The following is a 17,120-nucleotide window of genomic DNA, read 5'->3' on the forward strand; positions in this document are numbered from 1 at the left end:
TGCGGGAGCCACTTCCCCTTGGGCCCAACTACACATACCACGGATCCCACCCTGACGTTCCCTGTTGTGACCACCAGCAGACTGAAGTGGGAGGCCTGCGGGCTAGTTCCCTGCCGTGCGCAGCCTCCCCTGGCTCACTGGTGGGCCTGGAGCTGTTGCCACTGCTGTACAGGCCCAGAGTGAGGGTCGATAAGGGACACGTGGGGTCCAGCCCAAGCAGCGTGGCAGTCGCGGCTGGAGTCAGCTGATACCCGCCATCCCCTCGGAGGACTGAAGGCCGACCACCCCCAATCCGCCTCTGAGCCCCAGGCTGCAACCCGGCCCAAAGCTCGTGTGCCTGCACGGAAGCACAGGTCTTAATTCGTTATTCGAAAAGTCTCAGCAAAGGAAAAGAAAGAAAAAGATCACATTTCTACGGCCACACAGTATGCTCACCCCTGTCTGATGCCCGCAAATCTCTTACACATATCTCAAGGTAAATGAATTCTGACGAAAAACAATAAGGCAATCAGTCACTCGTTTCATTTGTACTGAGGTTTGCAGCTTATAGAGCATTTCCGCAAATAGGATTTTATCTATTTGGAATAAACTCTTACGGCTATTATATTTGACTGGAAAAATTTAAAAGTCTGAGAACAAAATAATGAAAACAGCCCACACACCCTCGTATGACCGCGTAAGAGGGAAAACACAAACTTGCATGAGTACAAAGACAGAACGAATCCCGACAGCCGCGCCTGGTGATCGAACCACGGCAGATAAAGTTTCTGATGATGTCGAACAGCTTCAACAGACCAGCGACGACACAGAAAACAAACAGTCCCCGGGGAAAACAAAACGGCGGCCACAACCACAAACGCCCCCCACTCCGGCTGCCCTCACCCCTTGTTTATCTGAAAAAGGATAAAATCCTGCTGAAAATCTCTCTTTTAACTAGCGGCTGAACAAACTTAGGCACGACTGAAATAATATAGGTCTCTGTTAAAAGAAAGAACAAAAAGTTTATTCGGGAATTGACAAGACAAAAACAACAACAAACAAGGAACAAAACAACAAAAGTGCTCTAGTTGTCTCTAGAAAATTTGGTCCTCCCAACGACAGACTACAGAACAACCAGGTCTCGGGGTTCGGGCCGGCCGGCTCCAGGTCCCACTCCCGCCGGCTCCGACCGCGGCCAGGTTTCACATTTCTCCTGCCCAAGGTGGGAGAAGCAAGACGTCTGAAAAACAAAAATCAGGGAGAGGACGAGCCGCCCCTGCAGCGTCCGCCTGGCAGGCGGTGATCTGCCGGCACTCCGGGTCTGCATCGGAAGATCCCGGGAAATTTGTCATTTTTTAATTTTTAGATAAGGAGAGAGGGGAAAAAAACCCCCAATTCGTAGATGAGACCATCTTTTACTGAATATATTTGTCTGCCTCTCTCTCTGACCATAGCTTTTTGAAGGCCCGACAGGAATTCTGCTTCCAATCTCCTGGAAGAGGCGATTTACGTGTTTTGCTTTAGTAAACTCCAAGGCCACAATACTTCGCCAGTTTTCCCGGTGAGTTTTTTTCCTTAAAATTTTTTTTAATGGTATCTAAAATAGCCCTACCAATCTTTTTAGCAAAACGTTAGCCAGCCGCCTGGGCCTGGAGGTGCCCGAAGAGGCGGGATGGAGAGCGGAGGAAACGCAGCCTCCCTCCGAGCCGGGACGTGGGCTAAACCCGGGCGCAGGCCGCCGAGCGAGGCGGCCCCGGCTCCCTGCTCGGGCCCAGCCCCCGCCCCGCCCCGTGGGCCCGGGCTAGCGGCTTCTGAACAGCTCCAAGAGGGTACGCGGAGCTGACACACGTTCGTTCCTTTCTCGGGCGGCGCGAGTCTCGTTGCCGGCCCAGGCCGGCGCTTCGGGCCGACGATTGCTCGGCCGCCGGGCGGGGAAAGCCGAGCGCGAGCGCACCGACCTGTGCGAGAAGGCCGAGAGGTCTGTGCCTCGGCCCCCGGCGCTTCCTTTCCGCCGTGGACCGCGCGGGGCCAAGTGCGGTGACGGGGCGCCGGCAGGAGACGAGGCCTGCCGAAGGCGCGTGGAGAGGCGGCCTGCAGGCAGGAGGAGCGAAAGGGGCGCAGAGGCGAGCACAGGAGGAGAAGCGGAGGAGACAAAGGAGCGAGAGGAGCTGAGGGCAGCGGAGAGGCGCAGAGCGGCCGTGGGCGCTGGCTCAGGAGGCGGCCCCAGCGGGTGCGCGGTCCGACTGGCGGCGGTGGCTGCGACCAAGACCGGCGTCGCGCGTCCCTACATCCTCCCATCTGGCGTACGCTGGGCTCTCAGAGATCGAGGCGCGAGTGCAGCGCGCCGGTCTTGCTGTCGTGGTCCCAGTAAGAGCAATGCATCATGGCGAGCTCAGGCTGCCGGGCGCAGGCGAACTGCAGGCCGGGCGCGTTGGTGGGCGCGGGCGCCGGGGGCGCGGCGGTAGCCGGGCTGGCAGGGCTGAGCTGGCCCGGGGGCGGTGCGGCTGCCCCGTGGTGCGGCGGGGCTGGCGGGGGTGCGGCGGCCGCGTGCAGATGGTGTGCGTGCGGGTGTGAGTGGGGGTGCGGCGGCGGCGGCGGGGGCGCGGCCGGCGGGCCCCCCAGGCCGTTGTACGAGTTCACCACGCCGGGAGGCAGCGCCATGCTTTGCACGCGTGAGTACGGCCCATACGAGGCGGCTGGGCCCGCCAGCCCCTTGACCACCGCGGCCGCGCCCGGGCTGCCGGGGCCCGCGGCCGCCGCCGCCGCTGCCGCCGCCGCCGCGGCCGCCGCCATCTGGCAGGAGGCGTAGGGCATGGGCGAGGGCGGCTGCGGTAGCGGCCACGAGTTGTTGAGGAAGCCGGACTGCAGGTACTTGGGGGGCGCCAGGTAGCCGTAGCCGTCGGCCCCCGCGCCCGCCACACCGCAGCCGCCCGCGGCGCCTCCCGCCCCGAAGAGCCCCTTGCCGGGCTGGAAGTGCGCTGGCGGCGGCCGGAAGGGCCGCTTCATGCGGCGGCGGCGCCGGTAGTTGCCCTTCTCGAACATGTCCTCGCAGGCCGGGTCCAGCGTCCAGTAGTTGCCCTTGCGCTCGCCGCCGCCCTCCCGCGGCACCTTGATGAAGCACTCGTTGAGGCTGAGGTTGTGGCGGATGCTATTCTGCCAGCCCTTCTTGTTCTTCTCGTAGAACGGGAACTTGGCGATAATGTACTGGTAGATGCCGGACAGCGTGAGCCTCTTCTCGGCGCTCTCGCGGATCGCCATGGCGATGAGCGCCACGTACGAGTACGGGGGCTTCTGCGCCGGGTCCGGCTTCTCCGGGGCTGTCCCGGCGCCGCCGCCGCCTCCCTTGCCCGGGCTCGGCGGCGGCGGCGGCGCCTCGGGCTCCTTGGCTGCGCGGCCGGTCTCCGGGGCCAGCAGGGCCCCCGCGGCGTCCTCGGGCTCGGGGTAGCTGGCCATCATGACAAAGCCGGCGCGCTGCGGCCAGGCAGCCCTGCTCTTGCCCCCGGCGCACAAGTCCGCCCTCGGCCGAGTCTGCAACTTCTGCAGAGTGCGGATGCGGCCCGCGCTCGCTCGCTGGCGGCCGCTCGCTCTTCTCCCCTCTTCTTTCCCTTCCCCTAGGGAGCGGCCGGCGGGAGTGGAGCTCAGCCTCTGGCCATGGGGAGTCCGCCCAACAGAGAGGGGCTCCGGCCCCACCGCCCCTCCCCGCCCAGGCCAGTCCCCGCCTCGGTGGGTTTTCTTCTCCGCGCTCTTCCCCTCCCCCCACCCTCCGGTTTCCCGAGGCAAGACCCGCGTCTCTGGCCGGGCTGCCTCCTGGAGTCCCTAGTGCGCCAGGAGCCTCGCTCTGTTCTGATTCGTATCGGCTCCGCCAAGTTCCGCTTGCGTCAGGCGCCTTCGCCCCTATAGCGGGGCGGCCAGTCGCGCACGGGCGAGTTCATCTCCAAGTCACTTTTTTGTAAACGCCCCGCACAGCCCGGACCGGCCGGCCCCCTCCCAGCGAGCTTCGGGGGCCCGGCGGACGGCCCGGCTCACGCTCTCACAAACCCGTGCAGTCTGCCGGTGCTCGCTCCGCGGACCGGGCCAGGAGATGCCGAGGGCGCCGGCGGGCCCGTCCACGCTCGGCCCGTGCCCAGGGAGCTCGGGCCCGAGCGAAGAGAGCCGCGCCAAGCCTCCTCGCAGCTTCAGGTGAAAGAAAACGGCGCCTTTGCTCGGCCCTTTGCTGCTGTCTGGGGGCGAAACTTCTAGCTCGGGGGCTGGGGGAGGGGCGGACGGCGAGGGGGCCGGACGGGGGTGGGCTGGGGTGGAGAGAGCTGCGCGGTGGCTTTGGGAAAATCAGCCCAGAAACGCGTGTCACCGAATGAAGAAACCTTGGCCTGGCCCGTCCCTCGCGCTCTCACAGTGACTGGGCCAGGATGCAGCTGGGGAGAAGAACGCTCGGAAGAGGCGCCCTGGGGCGCCGCCTGAAGCCCCTCCGTCCTTCCTCGCGCTGCCCGGGACCTAGGGACAGGACCCCTCCTCAGAATCCGCGTCGCAATCCCACGGGCTGGATATGTGCTTTACCAACACTAAGTAGACCCCGCTCTGCTCTTGCTCCGACATGGACGCCACTGTTGCCGCGGGTTCTGTGGGGCTGTGTGTGTATGTGAACCGGTATCACACATAGAAGTCATGGGGAGGGTTTGTCCTTGAGACATCTGAGATACCGGATACCCAGGTCCACGTGAGCTGGTGCACAAACAGGTACGCACCTGTGTTAGGTGTGCTATTTATTTTTATGGGGTAAAACACATTTATACTTATATGTGATGATACCTGTGTATCATGTATCAGAGTAAATGTGGTTCACGGATATCGCATCTTCCTTTTTCCTCTCTCTCATTCTCTCCCTCTCTCTCCTTTTTTCCTTCTTTTCTTCTCTTTCCTCTTTCCTCTCATTTTCAATTTTTCCTGCCTCCCTCACTGCCAGAGTATATATGTATTCTATCACAGACTAGGAGGAAAAACAACAGGCTGTGAGGGAGGCACTTGTTCAAATTTCTGTCCTGATGAGACCTTTGTTCTGATCTTTCTCCAGGGGTGCATTCTCACCTCCCTTCAGCAGAAGTCTGTTTGGGACTTAGTTACACCTGCATGCACGGAGATTGTCTCAGGGGAAATAGGCGCTGGCAGAAAGTCAGGTGTGCCTTTTAATAGTTAACTTAGTCTTAACAAAAGTCTGTGATCATAGTGTGAGGGAGATGGCTGGCGTTTTGAATCCTCGTGCCCCAAACTCCCTGGTGCTGAGGGGGCTGGGATGCTTTGTGGAGCAAGGTGGACTGACTGGATGGCATGCAGGTGTGTGTTAGTGACTGGCGTGTCTGGAGCTGCTGGCCCAATGCCTGTCACTACCTCTTCCTCCCAGGCTGCTCGCTCAGTCTCTGAGGAAGCCTCGAGAGCCCTAGGTGGCCTGTGGCCCCAGCATCCACCAGCCACCTGGCCTCTGATCTACATTCTGAGATTAAAGGACAGGAGGACAGGGTGATGGGGCTCTTTGGAATTCAGCATCTTGAAGATGACTCCAGAGAGGTCAAGAGGGCAGCCTGGTCTGACCACCGCAGTAAGGGAGCAGGGCTCTCCTAAACTCACCTCAGTAAATACCCTCCTCCACCCACCACTGAAAATAGTGATACACCGCATAAAGACGTTTTGGTCAAGCGTAGACCGCATATATCACGGTGGTCCCTTAAGATTAGTACCATATAGCCTAGGTGTGTAGTAGGCTATGCTATCTAGGTTTGCACAGGTACACGCTAGGATGTTCGCACAACGACGGAATTGACCGACGCCTGATTTCTCAGAACGACGCCCTAGTCGTTAAGCGACGCCCGACCTGTATCTCAGATTAGCTTGGTTGCTTTTTCCCACTGCCCCCAACAGACACGGGGGCAAGCAGCACTTCTTTAAAACCTCTGTTGCTGCTTCCCGAGCAGGAGGGCAGATGTTTTTCTTCTTCCTCACCCTCGTCCGTGCCCGGGCTATGGGTAGGAGTTGGGGGAGTCAGGTTTGGGGCTGCTGCAGATGGATCCCAGTGCCCATCCTCCCCCAGGGCCTGGGCAGGGGGAAAAACAGCTGGGTTGGGCCCCACCCTAACGGGGGGATGCTCTCTCCTCTCCTCTGTTTTCTGACCACCCAGGCTGGCTCTCTCTCTGTCTCTCTCCCCCTCCCCCTTAGAGGCATTTCCGCTGCGGGCCTGCAGCAGCCAGGTGTAACAGCATTGTTGTGTGTGTCATCACTTCCCCGAATTCCACACTCGGCTCCCTTTTCAGCCTTTAAGGAGTTTGTGTGTGTGTGTGTGTGTGTGTGTGTGTGTGTGTGTGTAGGGGGTGGGGGTAAAGGAAGGAGTTTCTCTAAAGGATTCTCTGTGGAAAGAAGCGGAGTCCTGCTCTCCCAGGTATTGATTTCTGACTGTCTTTCCGAGGAACGAAGACCCCAGCCCACATGGAAGAGGGAGTGCCCGGCCGGCGTGTGCTCACCAGGAGGGGCTGGGATCCGTTTTTTCCCCAAGATGCGCGTTCACGCAGCCGCCCCGCATTCGAAGGCTCGGGAAACAGGCAAGGAGATGCAGACCGGGAGGTGCGCACGGTGACCCAGGCCCTCCAGGCCTCCGTCTGCGGAGCAGCGAGAGGCTCGGGCGGGCGGCGGAGGAGCGAGGGCGACGGCGAGGCCCTGGCGGCTGGGCCAGCGCGGGCGGCGAGGCGGCTCTGCAGGAAGCGGCGGGTGCGCCTCGGTTTACTCCTCGGCCTCTGAGGCCGGCGGGGGCCGCTTCCTGCGCGGTCGGGGGCCGTGTGGGGCCCGAAGCCGTCCCCTTCTCCGCGGCACTGCGGCGACGGGGCCCGGCTCAGTGACCTTGGGGCGGTGTCCACCCCCGAGGGCCGGGCCCAGCTCGTCGCCTCTCCGGCCCGCAGCCGCCTCCCCGAGCCGCCCGCGCTCCCGCCGGTCCTCCCGCCGCCTGCGGACTCCGTGCCCGGGACCCGCCGACCGAGCGCGCCCTCCGCCCCGCGCCCCCGAGGCCCCGACGGCCGGCGCGAGCTGCTCACGGGGCCCGATGGAGGGAGACGCGTCCCCGAGTCCCCGGCCGGGACCCTGCGGCAGCCGCGCGGCGGCCCCAGGCAGGCAGCGCTGCTCCCGCCCCTCGGTTGTGCCGCGCCGCCGCCGAGGCCTGAGCGGGCCCCGCAGCCCCAGTCCTGGGGCCCCGAGACGCCCCGGAGCCCGCTCCCGAGCGAGCGCGGCGGCCCCATCTCCGCACGGCCTGCGGCGCGCGGCAGGGAAAAGGAAGCCCGAGCGCTTACCCGTCGGGCCCCACGCAAGGGCACACTCCCGCCAGGCGGCACCCCCCGCCTGCCCCACAGGGACTCGCGGCCCTCTCCTCAGGTCCTCCCTCCATCCCGCTCTCTCTCCCTCTCCCTCAGTCACCCGTATCCCCGCCGTTCCCCTTCCCGCACGCACGCCTGTCTCACACCCGCCTGTTACACGTGCTGGTTCAGATCCTGTCCATCTGATGCCCACTCACGCTCCTCACACACTCGCACATCCACCTCTCTCGGGACACAGAAGGACCTCGTGGCTCCATGTCTGCAAGTCTGACTCCCAGAAGCCGGTTGATTCTCTGATGTCCTTGGCCTGTGGTAAGGGTGACAGGGCTGCCACCTGGATGTTCCCATCAGGAGAGGTTGCTGCTCAGAGTTCTTTTGACAAGCTCGGGTACCGAAGATAGTCCTGATCCACTTGAGTGCACGCGGGCCACTAACACAGGCTTCATCTCTGCTGAGCTCGCTGCCCACACCGACAGGCTGCACCCAGAGGGTTGCACAGTTCTTGTGCACACACCCACACAGCACCAGACCCCAGGCCAGCGGGCATTGTTCTGCCTGGATGAGATTAGCAGAGTCACTTACCCAAATATGTCTAGGGAGAGAGAGGGAGTAGAGAAATGGAGAGAGAAAAGAAAGAGAGAGGAGAAGCCACTACCCATTCTGGGGAAGACTCACAGAGGAGAGCTGTTTCTAGTTGGTAAATATCTTATTGAATGTGACTCGTCGTGTCCTGTCCTGCTCCCCACCCCCTGCTGTGGGTGACTGGGCTGGGAGGCAGCAGGCGAGAGTTCTGGGCTCTCCTGGCCTCACTGACGTTGGCCCTCAAGTCTACCAGAACCTCTTTGCCCCAAGGAGTGTGTACCCTAGTGTACCCTTCCCTCTACCAGGTCGACTGCAGGGTGGTTCTAGGCCTTTCTCCTGGTTGAGCTAACTCAGGGAGAAGAGACAGAGGGGGCTGGTTCCTGGGCCCTGCAGGGATCTGCCTCCTCCAAAGACCTCTGGGATGCTCCCAGAGACAGAATTCTGCTGACCAGCTTCCTCTGATATCTCATGGCTGTGCCTCCCATGGCCCAAAGCCACTTTGTTCAGCCCTGAACAGTGAGTACCCTGCCACCAGGCCCAGCACTTGCTTGGCAGGGCGATGTGTTGTTTAAAGCTGCCTCTTGTCTTTCTCCGCACCCAGACTGTAGGCCGTGATGGGCAGAGACTCTGTCCTCTGCTTCTCACTCAGCGCTTCCCGCCAGGATGGGCTGGATGCATTCTAGTGGAACTGGAAAATGGCTCTGCTCCACAGAGAGAATTGAGAAATGCCACTTACCTTGTAATGAAGCTGTTTTCCCAAGAAAGGGACTGCAGGTGGGGAAGAGTGGCTGGACCACCAGGGGCCAGCTCTGGATTCCCGAGTCCTCTGTCATTTGGAGCTATCTGCTCATTGCGGCTATGCCATGCTGCCGAGCCTTGGGCAAGGACACAGGACACCTCCCTGGTTCCCTGACCATGGTGAGGACCTGCCTGAAAGATTCAAACTAAACTTGACTAGGAATAGAGAGGCCTCTGCATCTGCGCCGGCTGGGTTGCAAGGTGAGGCCTGCTGTCTGGAGCCCCAAGCAGTACCATGAGGGGACCTTCATCTTGGTCCTCGTTCCCAGCTCAAGTTTCTCTTTAGACAAATGGGCACTGTGTGAAGAGCCTCCGTGCAGGAGAGCAGTTTTAGATGCCTAGCTTCGATGAAGTCTAGAGGAAGGGAGGAAGAAGGGCTGAGTTTTGTGTTTTGTATTACTAGTCTTCTGAAGGAGATTTTCCTCAGGCCAAAATGATGTGTGTGTGTGTCTGTGTGTCTGTGCGTGTCTGTGTGTATGCTGTATAACTTACATGTGGTACACAATATGCATCTCAAGTGTACAGCTTGATGTATTTTTACATATAATGCACCATGTAACCACCACCCTGATCAAGATATGGAACATTAACATTTCTGTCACCCCAGAAGGTCCCCTCATAGCTTTTCCTCATCAATACCTACTCCCAAAGGTAACCCATGTTCTGATTTCTGTCACCACAGATTAGCTTTGCTGGCTTTGAGCTTCATATAAATGGGGCATATAGCATAGATTCTTTTGTGTCTGGTTTCTTCTGCATAACATGTTTTTGATATTCATCTTGTTGCACGTGTCAGACGTTCATCTCTTTGGCTATGTAGTATTCCACACTTAGCTTATCTGATCACCTATTGATGGGCATTTGTGTTGTTTCCAGTTTTGGGATATTGTGAATAAGTCTGTATCGACATTTTTGTACATGTCTTTTTGTGAAGGGCATTTCGTTACCCTTGGGTCAGTACCTAGGAGAGCAGGCGTATGTTTAGTTTTATTATTTATTAGTTTTATTGCAAACAGTTTTCCAAAGTGAAAGAACAAACTACCGTGCTATACAGACAGACAGACATGCAGTAACAGGGCCTTTTCTTTATAGATGGCATTCTCTCTAATGTGCTTATTAGCACTGTGTACCTCCAGCCATTCTTATTATTATCATTATGATAGAATAAAGTAGCTCTCCTTTATTGAGCTTGTATTTTGAGCCAAGGACTTTACATGCCTTCTCTCATTTCATTTTTATGACAAACCTAAGGGTTTGGTACTATTCCCATTTTACAGATGGAGAAACTGAGGCTCAGAGAAGTTAAGTACCTTGCTGGAGTCCCCCAGCCAATAAGTGGCAGTTTGACTTTGCAGTCCTGAGTTTCGCCCCTGCACATGCGCCTCGATTTGTCTCTGAGAGGTCAGGAAGTCCTTCTTTCCATCTGACCAAATCTACCTGCTGTTTATGAGACCCATTTCCTATAACCTCTGGTCCTCCCCACATACATTGTCACACCCAGGCTTGAGATCTGTGTACACACATATATGCCCCCAGTCTTCTCAGAGCCATACATGCTCTGTGAAGAATGGCATGGGAGCAAATTCAGTGAAAACCTCAAGGCTTGCCAAGTCCTGGGCTCAGAAACCTGATGGTATTCCTCTCAGGGAATTTGCAGGAGAAGACTGGACCAGGGACAAGTCTGTTTCCGGATGCTACAGAGAAGAATTCAGAGGCCATCCTTCCCTGGGAAGAGATGGGCATTTGGGCCTCCTCCCAATACGCTGAGCCAAGCCCATAACCACGCTGCTCTAGGGGCATCCGCCTGGGGCATCCCTCCATCTGCAGGGTTCCTCCAGGGATGTTTGTCTTCTCCTAGGAGGAGGTGGTAGCCTGGAGATGTTGCGCTTTGCCTGGGACAGGGCTAAGAGGGAGAATGTGTGTGGTCTGAGCAGGGAGGCAGCATGAAGTCTGGAGAACTGTGCTTCTGGCCAGAGAGCTTGACCAGGCCCTGCAGGGAATGGCCACTCTGGAAAGGAGAGCCAACAGCCTTCTCCCCAGGACCGTGTCCTGAGGATGTTGTTACCAAGCATCCAAGCCCCTGGGCTTGACTGAGAGGAGTGTGCTGCCCCTGTGGGTGGAGGCATCGTATGTGGGTGCCCCACTCCGGGCAGCGGGCCCCTCCACAGGCCCCTTTTTAACTAATTGAGGCCTTGCTGGGCTCTGGGTTTGTAATTGGGGGTAATTGCTGACAGGCTGCTGTGGTGGTACAAGCAGGCTTTTGTTGGGGGAAACAGTGGTCAGGATCAGGGGCCTTGGGTAGGAACAGTGGGATTCTGGTGTGCTCTGTTCCAGGTACCTCTTGGCCCTAGCCTTTTGCTAGGAGGCAGCACTTCTGAGGAATGGGGACTGGTAGCATGTCTGAACAGGAAGAGACCCTCTTATATGGGTGATGGGAACTCAGGTCCAGAAATATACCAGGTATGCTCTAGGCCACACAGGTAGTGCGACAGAATGGAGGTGCTGGTGCTTGTACTGTCATCAGTGCACACCCCCCAGGCCAGGAGGCGCCACGGCGGAGTGGTTAACACAGACCTCTGTCCTGATTCCTGTAGATAGTAGCCTGGGAAATTATGGCACCTTGCTGAGCTTCAGAGTTTTAAAATTTTATCATTTTTTGAATAGGCAATATATTCACATATACCAAAATTTAAAAACGTGAAGACTTACAGTGAAAAGTCTCCCTCCCACTTCTGTTCCCAAGTCACCCTTCTCACAGGCAGCGAGTGACCCTGGTCTCATGTATATCCTTCTGGATGTATTTTATGCATATACAAGTACAATGCATACATTTCCCTGACTTTGCTCGCTTTTTGCACATGGCGGCATCTAATCCACTGTGTTCTGCACCTTAGAAATCTTTCCGTATCAGTGCATTCTCTTTTTTAGAGCTGCATGGGGTTAGGTTGTTTTCAATCTTTTTTTTAAAATAAGCAATATTGTAATGCATAATCTTGTATGTACCTAATTTTGTAGGTGTGTGTATATATCTGTAAAAAAATTTCCGGAAGTGAAGAGTTGGATCAAAGGGTATGTGCATTTGTAACTTTGACAGATGTTACCAAATTATAGTAGCCCTCTCTTAACTGCAGTTTCAGTTACCCCCGGTCAACTGTGGTCTGAAAATATTAAATGGAAAATTCCAGAAATAAACAATTCATAAGTTTTAAATTGTGTGCCATTCTGAGCAGCATGATGAAATCTTGAGCCATCCTGCTCCCTCCTGCAGGATGTGAACCATCCCTTTGTCCAGAGTATCCGTGCTGTATATGCTACCTGCCTGTTAGTCACTTAGTAGCCTTCTCAGTTATCAGATTGACTGTTGCGGTATCACGGTGCTTGTGTTTAAGTAACTCCTCTTTTTTTTTTGGAGAAGAAGATTGGCCCTGAGCTAACATCTGTTGCCAATCTTCTTTTTTTTTCTCCCCAAAGCCCTAGTACATAGTTGTATATCCTAGTTGTAGGTCATTCTAGTTCTTCTATGTGGGGTGCAGCCTCAGCATGGCTTGATGAGCGCTGCTAGGTCCAGGCCCAGGATCTGAACCCGTGAACCCCGTGCTGCCAAAGTGGAGCTCTGTGAACTTAACCACTCAGCCATGGGGCCGGCTCCCAAGTAACTCTTATTTGACTTAATAATGGCCCCAAAATGCGAGAGTAGTGATGCTGGCAATTCGGATATGCCAAAGAGAAGCCATAAAGTGCTTCCCTCAAGAAAAAAGGTGAAAGTTCTTGACCTAATAAGGAAAGAAAAATAATTGTATGCTGAGGTTGCTAAGATCTACCCTAAGAACGAATCTTCTATCTGTGAAGTTGTGAAGAAGGAAAGAGGAATTTGTGCTGGTTTTGCTGTTGAACCTTAAATACGTATGTATAGGAAAAAACATAGTCTATATAGGGTACAAGCCGTGGTTTCGGGCATCTGCTGGGGGTCGTGGGACGCATCCCCCGAGGATAAGGGGGGACTACCGTACCCTCCGTATAGATTGACCCAGTATTCATGCCCACCAGAAGTGTATGGGACCCCTGTTTCTCCACAGACTCCCTGACATACATTTCCTTTTGAAGAAACAAATCTTACAGACATGGTTGAAGACCCCTCTCTACGCTTCCTTGATCCCCTTCTGTCCCTCTTTCTCCTGAAATGATCACCACGGTAAACTTGGCGCTTAATATTCCGGTAGCTGTTTCCATACTTGTACTACATGTGTATCCATTCCCAGGCAATACTTAGTATTGTTTTCTGTGTCATAACTTTATATAAATGGTATCCTGCTGTTGCAGAAAGACACGTGCTTGCTTTTTCACTCAGGCTTATGTTTTTGAAAAGTTCCCGGTTGATACACAAAGACAAGCTCCATTCGTTTTCACTGTGTTGCCCCATCCATTGTATGAACACGCCACGGTTTGTTTATCCATCGAGGGACGTTGGGTTGTTTCCTCTTCTTTGCTGTTACCAGTAGCCCTGCCGTGGACATTCTCCTATATGTCTGCTCGTGCTCCTGTGCTACAGTTTACCAAGAAGTGGGAGTGCTGGATTGAAAGGCACAAAGATCTTCAACTTTACTAGTTATTACTGAACACAGCCTCGGCCTCTTCACTGTAAGACAGAGAGAGTGTTGCCTGGACTCCGGGAAGTCAGTGTCAGTGAGCGAGAGGGCGTGGGAGAGCATGTGGGCTCGGGTTTCAGCAGATCTAGACTTAAATCTGTGATCTACTTGCTGTGTGACTTTGGGCCTGTTATCTGGCCTCTCTGTGCCTCAGTTCCCTCATCTACAAAACAGTGATGATAGTATCTAGGTTGCAGGGTTCAGGAAAAGATTAAATAAGATACTGTGTGAAAAGCATTTAGCACAGGATCTGGCACAGAGGAAGCACTAAAAAACCCCCAGCGAGCCAGCCCTGTGGCCTAGTGGTTGTGTTCAGTTTGCTCTGCTGTGGTGGCCTGGGTTCGGTTCTGAGGTACAGACCTACATCATTTGTTGGCAGCCATGTTGTGGTGGCAACCCACATACAAAACAAAGGAAGACTGGCATGGATGTTAGCTCGGGAAGAATCTTCCTCAGCAAAACAAACACACAAAGAACCCAGCAATCATAGTTATTAATATTATTATGACTGTGTCTTTGATTTCTTTGTTTTTAACCTGTTATTGTAGCACCTTTCGAATTTATAAAATAGGAGAGAGAATAGTCTAATGAAGCCGCATCTGGTTTCTTCTATATCCCCACCCATTTCTTCACCCATCCCCCACTAGATTCTTTTGCAGCCAATCTCAGACATCATATCTACTATTCACTTGTAAATATATGAGTTTATATCCCTCAATATAGGCACTTAAAAAAAACATAGCCACCATATGATCATCATACCTAAAAACTGAGAGTGATTTTTTTGGTGTATCAAATGTGTCGTCCCCGTGGTTTCGCCTTCCAGGGTTTCTGTTACCCGCAGTCAACCTCAGTCTGAAAATACTAAATGCGTGAGACAGACCACGTTCACATAACTTTTATTTCAGCATATTGTTAAAATTGTTCTATTTTATTAGTTATTGTTAATTCTTACTGTGCCTAATTTGTAAGTTAAACTTTATCATAGGAATGTATATATAGGAAAAAACAGTATATATAGGGTTCGATAACTATTCATGGTTTCAGGTGTCCACTGAGCGTCTTGGAATGTATCTCCCTTGGATAAGGGCCTACTGTTCACAGTTAAAGTTCAAATTTTCTCAGTAGTCTTGGAAGGATTTTATGGTTGATTTGTTTGAGTCAGGATCCAAACAAGATCCGTACGTTACATTTGGTTACTATGTCTCAAGTCTCTTTTCATCTGTAGATCTCTCTCCTCTCTTTTTTCCTCCTTCCAATATATCTGTACAGATAGTTGTGGTACAGTTTCTCGCAGCCTGGACTTTGCCGAGTGCATCCCTGTGGCATCCGGTAACAGGCTCCTCTGTCCTCTGCATGTCCTGGGCGCTGGCAGATCCAGAGCCTTGGTTAGTTCTGGTTTGCTGTTTTGGCAAGAACTCTTCACCACTGGCATTATGTAGTTCCAGCATGTCTAGCTTTTTCTCGTTTGATTTTTAACAGCCATTGATGATCACTGCCTGGAGCCATTATTCATTAGGGTCATTAGCAAACTGGTGATATTTTAATTCAATCATTCTTTCTTTGTTAGTTAACTGAACTCTTCCACCAAGAGAAACTTCTCCCATCAACCATCTGATTGCCGTGAGGTGGGGTCTGTGAAGGAACAGCAGGATGAATGACGGATTCTTCTTATATTTAATGACAATGACAAAGGGGCTAAGTGATCATTTAGGACATGGCTGATTTTGTGGGTCCTGAAATATATTAGGGAGTGTCTTCCAGCCAAAAGAAGGAAGGAGGAAAAGAAAGAAAGAAGGAATGAACAAATGCACCAACTCCCCAATCCCATCATTCATTTCTTCACACACATTTGTCATATCCCTCTTCTCTGCACTGGCTGTCTGGGTGTGGGGATGCAGAGAGCAGTGATGCATGATTTCTGCCCACAGGGAGCTCCAGGTAACAATATACAGCCTGTACACAGCTCGGCAGCCCAAGACACAGGTGCCATAGGAGGGAAGAGGGAGAAAGGCGAGATCTCTGACTGGGTAACATGGGGAGGCCTGGCAGTGAAGGTCAGGTACCCCAGAAGAGGCTACAGTAGGGCTGAGGTGCCCAGCAATGCCACTGCAGGTGCCGGGGGACAGAGGACAGCATGTTATTGCTTTAATCAGGGGGCCCTTTCAGCTGTGTACCTGTGAGGTCCCCAGGTATGTGCCAAGTGGTCTGGTGGACTTGAGAAAGACCTAGTTTCTGCCCTTGAAGAGTTTTCCTCAGTCTGATTGGGAAGAGAAACAACACACACTTGATCCACAATAGGTGAGTAAGCGCTGGGTGTAATTAACAAGCATTTCCGAGGTGTTTACTATAAGCCAGAGGCTGGGCTCTGAAGGTGAGCGGCACATGCCTCCCACCTTCAACATGCCGTTTGGCCACCTGGGCATGCCCCTGTTCTGGGTGCTCTGTGCTCCGTACACCCCTCCACTCACCCCAAACTAGGGGTGCATCCTTGGTCACGTGGACCTTTAGGCTGCCCTACCTGGACGTGGTAAAGATGACTTGCCTGTCAATGTCTTCTCAGCTGCTTGCTGTTCATCCTTCAAGTCTGCTCAAGGGTCACCTCCTCTTGGAGATCTTCCCTGGCCCAGTAATCTACATCAGCAGCCTGGGCTGGGTATTTGGGCTCCCATGGCACTTTGTCTGTGCTTCCTTCTATCTCAGCAATTATTACCTTCTGTTGTAATTTATTTGTTAGCTTGTCTGTCTCCTACTAGACTGAACTCCCCGAGGGCAGTGGCTGTATTCTTATCATCTTTGTATTTTTAATGCCTGATGTATCTGTATGTCTTGCAGAAAATGTTTGTTGAATGAGTGTCTAGGATTCCACATTTAGTGCTTCTTTCTTTTAGGTGAATATTTACTCTGGGAAAAGATTAAACATTCAAATGTATTAGTCACTGACACTTTAGTATGAATCAGTCCAGGATTTAATTATAGTTCTGTGAGAGGTAGAAACTGCGGGTGGGAGAGAATCTAGGACAAGTGTTAGATGTCCCTATGTGTGTATTCAGGGATAATGAGGCGTCAGCGTGAAGAGGAGGGGGATTCAGGATAGGGGGTGATCCTGGAGGGCTCTAAGGAAAAGCCTGTCGGCATGCTCGCCAGCACTTGGAGGGAGGAAGGAAGGCTCAGCTTCGGGTGTGCCAGGCTGACGCGTGCCTCGGGTGGGGGGCGCTGACGGAGCGCCGCGCATCCATCCCGTCGGCCGGAAGCGGGGCTCCTCAGAGCCTGGGGGCTTCCTCGCTTTGTAGGCGCCGCTCCCCTCCAGGCCCGCCGGAAGCAGCGGCCGGCGGTGGTCGGGCCGGCGGGTGTTATCTCCTCCGGCGGGCGGGCGGCGCAGGAAGCCGGCGGGGAGCTGAGCGAGCGGGCGCGCAGGCCCCTCCAGCGCGGGCACCGTGGCCGTGCCGTCCTGCCCGCTCCGCGCGCCCCCCGAGCCATCCTGCCCCCCGCGCACCCTCCGCGCTGTCCTGCCCGCTCCGCGCCCCCCGCACTCCCCGGGCCCCCGCTGCTCCCCGCGAAGCCTCGGCCGCCCGTCCGGGAAGCGCAGAGCATCTGCCCGACACGGTGGGCCGCCCGCAGCTCCGGAGACGGTTAACAGGGGCATTTAAGGCCAAAGGCAGGGGTCGCTAAGGCATCTTCAGGCAGGGCGGCCTGGAGCCGCGGTGGAGTCCAGGCAGAGGGACCACCTTGTGTGCGGAGGCCAGCGCCTCGTGAAGGGCAGGCGTGG

The 17,120-nt window shown here is 54.9% G+C and overlaps 1 protein-coding gene and 1 long non-coding RNA gene across 5 annotated transcripts in view; one reads left to right on the forward strand and one right to left on the reverse strand.

Annotated features, from left to right (window-relative positions):
* Window positions 1-981: 981 nt before the first annotated feature.
* Window positions 982-3,576, reverse strand: FOXL2 (forkhead box L2). Its single transcript, XM_023621016.2, has one exon. The coding sequence runs from the start codon at window positions 3,433-3,435 to the stop codon at window positions 2,296-2,298; it is 1,140 nt and encodes a 379-aa protein (XP_023476784.2). The 5' UTR covers window positions 3,436-3,576; the 3' UTR covers window positions 982-2,295.
* A 731-nt stretch (window positions 3,577-4,307) lies between these two features.
* LOC106781844 (uncharacterized) overlaps window positions 4,308-17,120 on the forward strand; it is a 30,012-nt gene continuing 17,199 nt past the window's right edge. The window contains exons 1-3 of one of the 4 annotated variants that reach the window (XR_011427374.1): window positions 4,313-4,713; window positions 5,048-5,150; window positions 6,439-6,563. This is a non-coding gene — a long non-coding RNA (uncharacterized lncRNA). Of the gene's footprint in view, window positions 4,714-5,047; window positions 5,151-5,298; window positions 6,564-17,120 lie in introns of those variants that run through there. The other 3 variants (XR_011427370.1, XR_011427369.1, XR_011427373.1) reach the window with 3 other exon arrangements.

Source organism: Equus caballus, chromosome 16 (genome assembly GCF_041296265.1).
Source record: "Equus caballus isolate H_3958 breed thoroughbred chromosome 16, TB-T2T, whole genome shotgun sequence".
Lineage (NCBI taxonomy): Eukaryota > Metazoa > Chordata > Mammalia > Perissodactyla > Equidae > Equus > Equus caballus.